The 11,816-nt window shown below is 39.2% G+C and overlaps 1 protein-coding gene across 1 annotated transcript; it reads left to right on the top strand.

The window, feature by feature from the left end:
* Nucleotides 1-2,669: 2,669 nt before the first annotated feature.
* On the top strand, nt 2,670-11,624 carry wnt7ba (wingless-type MMTV integration site family, member 7Ba). The gene is made up of 4 exons (XM_020930022.2): nt 2,670-2,863; nt 4,853-5,079; nt 9,883-10,154; nt 10,993-11,624. The coding sequence occupies exons 1-4, from the start codon at nt 2,781-2,783 to the stop codon at nt 11,470-11,472; spliced, it is 1,062 nt and encodes a 353-aa protein (XP_020785681.1). The 5' UTR covers nt 2,670-2,780; the 3' UTR covers nt 11,473-11,624.
* The last annotated feature ends 192 nt before the right edge of the window (nt 11,625-11,816 follow it).

The raw sequence follows: 11,816 nt of genomic DNA, 5'->3' as shown, positions 1-11,816 counted from the left end.
GAAACCTCAAGAAAAAGCACAAAATGGATTTAAACAACATATTTATCTGTGATCAATATGAGCATTCATGACCCTGTTAAGGAGATTTATTTTTAACAAAAATGGTGAGTGTGAGTAAAAACAGTTGGCCAAAGTTTGTGACTGTACTTTTATGTGTGAGACTAAAATCAGCTTGCCTCCTGTGGTTTCAGCTACATCAGTTTTTATGGTCAGATTAAAGTCTTATGTGAGTAACAGCTTCAGACAGAACAGAGCCTACAGTTAGCTTCACACGCCTTGGGAATGTTGATGACATCGGCTGCAAAGTATCAATAGGCAACATGACGCCCCGCTGTGCCATCTATCATTCTGAGAGGTCTCCCATCCGAGCACTAACCAGGCCCGGCCCTGCTTAGCTTCTGAGATCTGATGACATCAAACTTGGTGGGAGGTTTGGCCACACTATAATACTTTTACTCTGCAAGCCTGTCCCCTGGTGGATTGCACAAACAACTATGCATAAAATATGTCTTGGTTCTAAAGTGGCCTGTCCTGAAACATAAAACTGTCTATAAGTCATTATTATTCCCCGTCATTCATCTATCGCCTACACTGTGCGCTGGCAGCCTTTTTAGATAAATATAACGTCACTTCATTCTCAAATATTACTCAATCAAATCTATGACAACTTTATTTGACACACCCCAAAACTCTTTGTGTCAGAATAATCAGATCAGATGTCCTGGATGTTTCCTCAGGTCTAACTCTCCCCTCTCCACTTCGCCTCATCTTTGGTGCAAAAATATGAAAAGAAACAGATCAGTGAACGCACACAGAGCCAAGACAGTGAGTGCAGGCCGCCTAAGTGCTGTGCTGGCGTTGGAAAGTGTGGTCAGGAGCTTATTTGGACAGAAAGACAAGGGGAGAGAGAAAGAAAAGAGAGACAGAGACAGAGAGAGAGAGAGACAGAGAGAGACAGAGAGAGAGAGAGAGAGAGAGATGACAGAGAAAGGGCTTACACTGGAGTGGTCTGGACCCCGCTGATGTGGGCCAAAGATTCCATACTCTCTCATTTCAAATCAAACTGAAATGTTGACCTAAATAAATATATTTTTTCTTCATCAAAATAGATTTAGTTAAACATGCAGTATGTTCTGTGGAGGGTCCGCCACCTGCAGATTGCTTGGAAAGTTACACATATAACATTGATTTATCTTCATGAGAAGGCCAAGTTACAAGTAAGATCTGTGGATAGGCAATCCCCCTCACAGTTTGAAATGCATGTTATTCGAGGTATATTTTGAGCAATAAAACATTTACAGGTACACATATGAGTTTAAAGCAATACTCCAGAACATTACAGGTAAAGTGAAAACATCTCCATAGAGAAAAGCAGGTGGTGAACCCTCCAGCAGAAAAATCACATGTACATCCACAACCTGCCTGTCTACATGGAAATGTTTCTGCTTTGGCTGGAGGGTTCCATAGTATGCCATTAAACTGATCTCGTTTGCATTTCAATTTGCATATGATTTTATTGAAAAACATGTTAAAATGTTAAGAACCTCTGGAGCAGTCAGATTTATCCAAATGCAGATTTATTCAGTTGCATTGTTTATTTATTTTTTTCTCAATAACAGACTGTGCAGTACAGCACACTTTTTACACTTGAATTCATTTCTATTTCCCAGAATGCTTTACTGGCAGCTCTGAGGATCCCAAATAAAATGTTGCCGCCCATCTCCAGCTCCCTCTTTGTTCTAGTGATTGATATTTCACTTTGGGACAAATTTATTGGGTTTATCTCTGTGTGTTGGTATGTGTCCCACAAAAGTCTCACTCTGACTTCAGGCTCCAAAATGTCACCGTCAAGAGGAGGAAATATTTCACCTGGTCCTTTGTAAAAAATAAAAACAAAAAACAAAACAAAATAAAACAAAAACACACACACACACATACACAAAATTGTGGTTTTGAGATGGGTAGCCAACCGAATAACATTTAGAATTATTTTAATGTTGACAGGTTTCAGACAAAGTAGTTCCTTTTTTGTTCCAGCCAAACTTACATCATTAACTTGTTAACAACAACAAAATCTGCGATATTCTCAACACAGAAAATAGAGGATAAGGCACGATTACAAGCATAGTACTGTGGTAAAAATCCACGTGCCAGATGTTCCTTTACGCACCACTAGGGGACGCGCTGTCGCACAAGCGAGCTCAGTCCGTTGGATGAATGAAAGATATGTGCGAGCAATCACAAATAGTGTTGAAATTACGTTTGAGTTCAATAAAATCCGCATCACTTATGGGGAAGTATTTGTCTAATTCTAACAACAAACATGCCAAATGGGAGTTACCATATCACGGAGAAACAAAAGAAGAGAAGAGATCTCTGAATGTTGTGTGAAGGAAGTGGGAATACTCAGATGCGTACTCAACGCGCCGCTGTCTGTTTTGGGGATGTGAACGGGACGCCTCTGTCTCTGACCACCAGACCAGCACCCCCCTCCCCTCCACGCACCCACCTCCCCTCCACGCGCCCACCCCTCTGTCTGGTCCAGCCCTGGTCTGTGCATCCAGGTGACAGACGCGCTTCGGCCTGAGGGATGCAGCAGCCTCTGGTGTCCGGCACATGGACAGCGCAGACAGGAGCAGCCGCAGCGCTCCTTTAGCTCATCTCAACATCTCCGAGTGGAAACCCTCATCTCCGTATAAGGATCTAACATTTTTGAGATTTTTCCTTTTGTCGCATTTGTAAACAGCGAGAGAGAAATCCAACTTATTCAATGCGCAACCATGCTCATCATCTCGTCTCGCAGTGCGCTGCTGTCCGTCTACTACCCACAGATCTTCCTCATCCTCACCAGCGGTAGCTACCTGTACGTCTCACTTTATGCAATGTATCTCTGTGAATTCTGTGTCAGATTTTGTCACTTAGACTTGTGGCACAAGAAGAGTTTTACGCGCAATAGTCTAATTACGGTTGGTTCAGCAGTTGCAGGTGCGTAAAGTGTGCGTAAAAGTAAAGCTATCTCCATAAATGAGTAATTAATATTAAGTTAGATAAATTTTGACAACCTTTAGAAAAAGTAAACACATTTTGCACTATATCTCATCAATGTAACAGAAGTAGTAACCTAATCCAAAATGTAATGCGTAATTGACATCTCCACTAATTGATTAATGTGTCTATTGTCGAAAGTCCGAGCTCCCACGTTTTACAATAGCGTGACTCTGGACATATTTTATTAGCTGTGCACTTCACAATGGAATAAGGCTCCAACACGTGCTACGGATTTCCCCACATTTCACTATTGTATTACTGTATGTCTTTACTCATAAGCGGACTATTAGGCCTATAAAAAGTGATCGGAGAGAGTGACCGAATCCGATATTAAATCGTCAAAATGATTTCACTTGTTGTAAAGCTGATGAGATAACCTGCTCTGATGGATTTACACGTTACGCTACAGCACTTTGTCGAAGGCGCACCTCGTTATACAATAATAGCTATAGTAATGTAATGGGCCATATGGAAAAAGGGTGAATTTGGGCTATTTCATGCTCACAGGCCTATGTAATAAGCGCCTATGGTATTACAATAGCCTGGTTGATTGCTACACCACTCCTAAGAAAGCCATATCCTCAATGTGAAATAACTGCTTTGCTTCACGCTCATTCTAAAAGTGGAAAGCTGACAGTAATGTATTGACTTAAATCTTAATAAAAGACCTTTGTTTTGTTTCTTGAAGTCTTACACATAACTCATTTTGATGTCAGTTTAAATGTTGCCACGGTTACTTCACTCATTAGGTCAGTTATGTTCATTTGGTTTCTAGTATTTGTATCATGGCAGGGATTTTCAAATTGTGGGCAGCAATGTGGGTAAACAGAAGATTGGTGTTAGAGGTTTTAGAATAAATGTGCCATGGTTTTGAAATTGGGCACGTAATTAGGCATTTCAAACAACTTGAGTTATGTTAAGCAAAATGCACCGAAGACCTACAAATCATAGAAATCCTGAACCTGTCTACTGTAAACAACTAAATAATAAAACTGTGGAATATATTTTGTATTTAATAAAGTGTATACATTTGCCATATAGTGAAAAAAGCAAAGGGAATCCAAATTTTCTTTATAAAACTGCTTGTTGTTAATGTGAGAGAACATTTAGTCACCAGAAATAACCTAAAACATGGAATAATTTAAGATAAACATTTGAGCAAGGAAAAACGCAATGCTTTTCTCTGAACTTAATATAACTAAAGTTTGAATTCTCGGATTGTTCTGCTTCAATGTTTTGCTTATTTAGAACTTATCCTATTGTTGTGCAAATCTTGGTACCACTTCATGATAACTACACCTTAATTAGCCTTAATAAAGCATGAACAAAGATTTAAATCATGATTAACAAATAGCGTATAAGGATGATTCACTTAAATTGTTAAGAGTTGGGGTTTTAAAAAGTAGTCACTTAGCCTCAATAATTCGCAATAAACTATTGTATATAGCTGAGATGTATTTTTATTACTTTGATTTACTTGTATACATTTATATAATTATGCCTTATTTGACACCAGTCTCTTGCTATTTTTGCTACTTATTTAGAATTTATTATTACCATGTACATTTTTTCTCTTATTATATTATATTGTGATGTGTGAGCTACTGCATCCAAGTAATTTCCCTTGTGGATCAATAAGGTTTGTCTAAGTTTAGTATGATTTAAGTCTTAGTTTATGCTTTATTAAGGATAATTAAAGTGTTTTAGTTTTTGTTACTCAGTTTGTAGCAGTGACTCACAAATGTTTGGCCTCGTCTTCAAAGTGGGATGTGGTTTGATAACTCTACATTTTTTATATCTGCAGGGCGCTGTCCTCTGTGGTAGCTTTGGGGGCAAACATTATCTGCAATAAGATCCCTGGACTGGCCCCACGACAGAGAGCCCTGTGCCAGAGCCGCCCGGACGCCATCATCGTGATCGGTGAGGGGGCACAGCTGGGCATCGACGAGTGCCAGTACCAGTTCAGATACGGGCGCTGGAACTGCTCCGCTCTGGGCGAGAGGACGGTGTTCGGACAAGAGCTCAGAGTAGGTCAGTCTGTCTGCAACAAGCTGCTTCATGACAAGGTTTTAATCACTGTTCATGCACGGTAAACCACTGTGTGAACTGACGAGGCTGTATGGTGGAAAGAGCACTGAAAAGTACAAGAACAATTACATGGCTAAACGCAGGGGTGGAAGTGGTGTTACGTAAGTAAGAGTACAGATATCGGCGCAAACAACAAAACAACAAACAAACTAAATTCTCAAGTGAACGTAAAAGTATTACATGAAAAAATCTGCTTAAGTAAATAAGTAAGTAAGTATTAAAGTACCTGTTTAAAAAATGTAAAGAGCAAAAAAGGATTTCACGCAGATTTTGAGATCTAAAACTAAAAATTTTGTGATTTTGATAAAGATTTGTGCTGAAATTTGTTCAACAGAAATGAGTGAATCAGTGTTCTATTTTATATCTTAAAATGTAGTGGAGTAAAAGTACAGATACACGGTCTCAAATGTAGTGAAGTAAAAGTAAAAAGTATTCACTCAAGTAAAGTACAGATACCTGAAATTGTTACTTAGAGTTTACTACTTTTTCTGTGTTACATTCCTAATGGTCTAGTTCTTGTTTTGTTTCTAGTTTAGTCCCAGTTTTCATGTGTTCCATGTGCAAGTACAAACACCATTAGGAGCATTTAAAACAGCAACAGTTAAAAGCTGAAATAAGTAGGCTAGTTTGAAACTGCAATAAGCAAATTCTTCGTTGTTTGGACAATTACAGCAGGTGATGTGGTGCTGTTACGTGTGTTTGTAGGTAGGCTATATAAAAGTGAGACAACCATACATTAAGGCTGTACTCAGTAACTTCTATGATTTTACATGTAGCTAAATATAATTGCATGTGTAAGATATACTCAATCACAAGTACAATGTTTAAAAATCCACTCAAACAAGTTCAATTACTCAAAAAATCTAGTCAGTTACAGTAATGTGAGTATTTGTAATGAGTTGGTTGTATGTAAAAGCATACTAGAAAATATGGAATTTATGAGGATAGTGAAAGTGACAAAATTCAACAAAAAGAACACAATTCATCAAGTGGTGAGAGAACTGGGTATGAATGATGATACAGAATTATTATGATGGTTTGGTCATTGTAAAGACATTCTCTTTGTATGTTTGATTTTATGAACTATAACATCATCCTGCCCAGGGGCTACAGGTAAAAATTAACACTAGAGCTACAACCTGGTAAAAAGCATCTCTCCTGTTAAGGTTAATCTATATTGTGCACTGTCTCATTAGACTAAACAAAACTAAACTAATTTGTAATTCAGGTGTAAACACACAATAGCCTACTGCGATTGTACTGTTGTATTGTACTTTATGTACAATGGACTAGAGGCTAAGTTCTATGTTAAATCAGAGCATTACATGTTATGGACACACCGATCCGATACTGGAATTGGATATTAGTGTCAATACTGAAAAACTTGCTGGATTAGATAAAATCAGTTCAGCCAATATCTTAGCTGGACATATAAACTGATGTATTAAGAGTATTTACTGGTAGTAGGTGGTTCAGAAAATTTTGTAATGTTTGAGTTATTATCTATACAGCAGTTACTTGCATAGAAAGTTTATATAAATGAACATAGCTAATGTGTCCAAATATAAAGTAACCATGGGGGGGGGGCTTCCGGCTCCACTGACTCTGTGAAAAAATGCCCCCTCTCTCTATCTAACTGCTGCAGTGAGCCTCGCCATTTTGGTCTTAAAATGTTCACATTAACCCGCTCTATATGGTTTTACTTTTTAGCTGTTTTATTTGTAAATAGATTCTTATTCCTAATATGGAACTCAGGTTTAAACTCACTTCAATAACTGCTAGCCTCATGATCTTCATTTGACTGGAGCCAAATGCTATGGGAGACGTCACACTCCTTTAGTCCACTCTGTCTACGGTTACTTGAGGCATAAATAACAGCTACATAACACAATGGATCAGTTTTGCCTTACATTAACCTTGTTTTAAGAAAATAAATGCTGTATTCAATCTCTGCACTGGTATTGGTTAATATCAGGTTTGGGCAGATACTTGTACATCCATAATATTGAAATCGGTATTGAAACTGAAAAACTAGTCTATACAAATAAAGTCATTAGCGCTGTGTGCAGACAGTTCCTTTTGTTGTCATAACATTGCACTAAGGATTATGAGGAAAGCCTGGGGAATATGTAGCTTCAAGTCTTGAACAAAGTCAAATTCATAGCGCTTGCCCGCCTAGACTTTCTCAGAAGCTCATTGAGGAACCACTTACATAAATTACATTTGAGTTGAAAATGTTTTGTTATGGTTTTTGTTATGGTTTTTCTATGGCGTTGGATTCATCTTTAATCTCACAGCTCTGGAACCAATCACGGTCTTCCACAGAGGAGACAAGCAGAGAGTCTGGTTCCTTTTATTTCTATTGTCAAAGGGAAATATCTCTATTCTCCAGTGACATGTAAATGAACTCAAAGAAACCACTGGAATAAGTGTGTTGGCCATTTGCTAACACAATTAAAATGTGGAGTAAACAGAATGTGGTATATTATGCTTTAACGGGCCCATATTAGGCTATTTTCTGATCTATGTTATAAAGTTGTTTCCTCATCAAAAACATACCCGGAGTTGAGTTTTGTTTCATTCACACAAGTTTAACACAGAAATCCTGCATATTTAGGCTAGAGTTCATCTCTGAAACTGAAAAACACTTTGTTACACAGTGTGATGTCAAGTGATAATACAAGAAGTGCTCCACTGTGTTTATAAACTCCAAACACTTAATAATTTCAGCCCCGGAATTACCAATCTCTACTGAACTAAAGGTAAAAGATAGATGTGATCTTGTAAACAACCACTTCATGACATCACAAGGTGGAACAGAGCATTTTGACCTTTGTAGATGCAGACAAACTAATAATTTAAAAAAAAAAGCGTTTCTCAAACATGTGCAAATGAAATGAAACACAACTCCAGGTCCATGTTTTGGAGGAATTAACATTTTAACATGGTTTAAACCTCATAAGAGTTAATTTTGTGTAATATAAGACTTTTAAAACTAAAACATACAGAGCTCATACTTTGCATTTTGTTGTCATGATCGAAAATGGCTTAAAAATATGGTCTTTGAGCTGCTCAAAACTGCAGATTTCACCATAGTAAGCAGCAGCGTTTCATTGATGTGCTTTTAATGTTGTAATATGATTATGTGGAATTTTTGAACATTACAAGTATGATCTTGAGTCTGAATTGTCTGAATAATTGCAGGACGTACAAAGATGTGGGTGGAGATAGGGGGTAGGTGAAAACAGACATTTTCTGAGCACTTAAGCTATGAATTCAGGACAATACAAGGTTACTCCAACATGCTTGAATCAATCAAAACATAACTTTAAATACGTTTATGATGAGCTAAGACATCTACAAAATCTCATTAACTCAATTTAGCATAATGTGTCTCTTTAAAAGTGAGGCAAAAATAGTTTCACATTTAATGACACATGGGATGCATCACAGTTGTCAGTACAGTGTCTAATTTTACTCTCCTAAATTGGGTTTGTAGAGTGTGGGCAGCTTAAGTATTTCAAAATTTCAGAATAACTTGAGAAAAATAACTTGGAGTCACAAATTGTTTAGCTTTTGAATACTCAATATGGCAGTCGGGGCCTTTGTGGTTTAACATACTTCTGTCTTGCTTTAACAATAACCAACCTCTGTGTGGCAAACGCTCTCATTCTGATTGACCTGCTAGCCCCGTGAAGTTATTAGGAAGAGAGAAAGGCCAGAGATCCTCATGTTAACCACTAATTGAAGTCAGCTACAGCAGCTGGATGGCAACAATGAAGCTCTGCGTGCACAGACCCAACAATCAAAACAAATCACAGTGTCAGGAGATGGCTGCTTGGCTGTAGTAAAGGCCCACTAGCCCGAAATGCAGCCTGTACAACATAATGGAAAGGGTCACGGATTGCGTCTGATGAGAGAAGAGTGGAGAGTTTGTTATGAATTATGGACCAAGAGAACCACAAACCCAATAGGTTTTCCATGTCAGTTTGTCAGACTGGACAAGAGCCAGTGCAACAGAATAGAGACCGTGCAGTAATAGAGAAAAGAATGGCATTGTCCAAGCAGGGGAGGAGGTGCAGTCTGTTTTAAGATACACCCTATACACTGCATATTTAACCTTTTAGGCTTTCTACATGACAGAGTAGGAAACCAAGAAGGGAGGAGGAGAGACTTATAAAAACACTTCAGTCACACAGGCTCGGGTCCAGACCAGACTCACTGATGGTGCATCCTTCAAATGAGATGCAAACACTTTTAAATGAGGGTGTAATGCACACTTTGCACCCCTGTAGACTTGGACCTGCAACTACTCTAAAACAGGCTACAGTGAGCACATTTTTAAAGCATACTCAATTTTGTGAAAAAGTGAATTGGCAACACTACATCTAAAAGTGACAAAAAATATTATGTTAAGGGGGACGTGATTGATTTTGAGTGATTCTATTAAGATGTTTTAGATCAATATTTCTGTTTACAATGGAAAAACTGTCCTATGTACATATGTTATAGTTTAATACTAGTGTTCTTTAAAGCAGTATGCATACATTCTGTGAGTGGATTACAGGGAACACATATAAAAGCTTGTATTTGTGTTTCTGTCTTGGCTCCGTATCAGGCCAAACAGTGAAGAAAGTCAGTGGGTGCATTGCCTCAGACACTGTTCGTTGGACCAGCTTTGTAAATGTTTTGTTATATTTCCTCTAGTTTCACTAATGATAAATAATGTGCCGTTGTTGTGTCCAGGCAGTCGGGAGGCAGCGTTCACTTACGCCATCACCGCGGCCGGAGTGGCCCATGCGGTGACCGCCGCCTGTAGCCATGGCAACCTGAGCCAGTGCGGCTGTGACCGGGACAAACAGGGCTACCACGACCAGGAGGAGGGCTGGAAGTGGGGAGGCTGCTCCGCAGATGTGAAGTACGGAGTGGAGTTCTCCAGGAGGTTTGTGGATGCACGAGAAATCAAGAAGAATGCACGAAGACTCATGAACCTGCACAACAACGAGGCCGGAAGAAAGGTACACAAAAATAAAGAAATTAATTTTACATATAATAGAGGAAAGGAAGGAACAGTGCAACTAATGCACAACACTGGGCCCAGCAGAAAGCCTTGCTCACTGCTGAGTCTTTTTAATCAGTGGTGCAGAATAGGATGGGAAAATACTGTACTGTCCTGTCAGCATTTCTGGGTTTGCAGCTATTCTCTGACAAAGTCAGACTTCACTCCAACAAAGTGTTGTTTCCATTCTGGCTACAATACATTTGTGGATATAACTAATGTGCGAAATAAACAAATCACAACATTCCCCACATATGAAGAATCACATGTTTGACAAGAGACCAATTTAAGAGACTGCAGTAAAAGAGTGAGGGGCGAACTTAAAGGGAAACTCATATTTTATGTTAAATATGAATGAGGTCGAGACCACAGAGTAACATTATACATAAACAGAAGAAGAAAAGCACAGGTCAGTTTTAGTGTGAGGTTTAGTCTAAGGCTGGATTGAGTTATTTTCACCAGGTTCGAGTTCATATGACTGCTAAATCATATTGTTTCAGTGTTGTATTATCCAACATTATCAAATGATTCCCACACTACTGTTTACTCTATTTTAGTTATTTCCATGGGAGTGGAATCTATATTGCCAGTTAATCTGTATTGCCAATTTAATTATGTTGTTAATACGTATTTTTTATATATTGAATTGTTAAAACACAGTACATTGCCTTTTTACCAATATGCAATAATTTGAAGTTTTTTTTGTGAAATGGTGAAATGCCTCCTTTATAGGGTCAATGTAATACTTATGTGCTAGTATCAGCCCTGTATCTGACCCTTCTCTCCGTCCTCTGCAGATCCTAGAGGAGCGTATGAAGCTGGAGTGTAAGTGTCATGGCGTGTCTGGCTCTTGTACCACCAAGACGTGCTGGATCACTCTGCCCAAGTTCAGGGAGATCGGGTACCTGCTGAAGGAGCGCTACAGCGAGGCAGTGCAGGTGGAGGCCGTGCGCGCCTCCCGCCTCAGACAGCCCTCTTTCCTGCGTCTCAAAATGGCACGTGGATACCAGAAGCCCACAGACACAGACCTGGTGTATCTGGAGCGCTCCCCAAACTACTGCGAGGAGGATAAGGTCACAGGGAGTACGGGCACAAGAGGCAGGCTCTGTAACGGGACGTCCACCGGGGCAGACGGGTGCAACGCCATGTGCTGTGGGCGAGGGTTTAACTCCCACCAATACACCCGCGTGTGGCAATGCAACTGCAAGTTTCACTGGTGCTGTTTTGTCAAGTGCAACACCTGCAGCGAAAGGTCAGAGGTCTTCACATGCAAATAAGAGACAGCAAACACGGACTTTCAATTTGAAGTGAAGAACTTGGAAGTATTTATTCAATATTTTGCACATTTTGGCATCCTTGGGAATTTACTTAAGGAAAGACAAATATAAAATGAAAGATGCAAGGCTTGATGCTTGGGAGCCGAAGCAAAACAAAGACAGACATCTTTGAAAGATGAGACAAAGTGACATTTGGTGGTTCATATTGAAGCATGAACTGGAAATGCATGTGACTGCCAATAACAACAGCGAATTGTAGCTCATGTGGCAACTGTAAACTCACACTGTATGTTTGAACACTGAAAATAAAACTATTTATGTCAAAGATGCTAAGGCCCCACAGG

The sequence above is a fragment of the Boleophthalmus pectinirostris genome, unplaced genomic scaffold (assembly GCF_026225935.1).
Source record: "Boleophthalmus pectinirostris isolate CB_2022bp ecotype Guang Dong unplaced genomic scaffold, ASM2622593v1 HiC_scaffold_18, whole genome shotgun sequence".
NCBI lineage: Eukaryota > Metazoa > Chordata > Actinopteri > Gobiiformes > Gobiidae > Boleophthalmus > Boleophthalmus pectinirostris.
Note: the sequence above shows the minus strand (reverse complement) of the source record. Positions and strands in the feature narration are given on the sequence as shown.

Coding starts and splice junctions, on each gene's coding strand:
- wnt7ba (XM_020930022.2), top strand. CDS start 2,781: ATGCTCATCATCTCGTCTCGCAGTGCGCTGCTGTCCGTCTACTACCCA. Junction 2,864..4,852: donor CTCACCAGCGGTAGCTACCT/GTACGTCTCACT, acceptor TTATATCTGCAG/GGCGCTGTCCTCTGTGGTAG. Junction 10,155..10,992: donor ACAACGAGGCCGGAAGAAAG/GTACACAAAAAT, acceptor CGTCCTCTGCAG/ATCCTAGAGGAGCGTATGAA.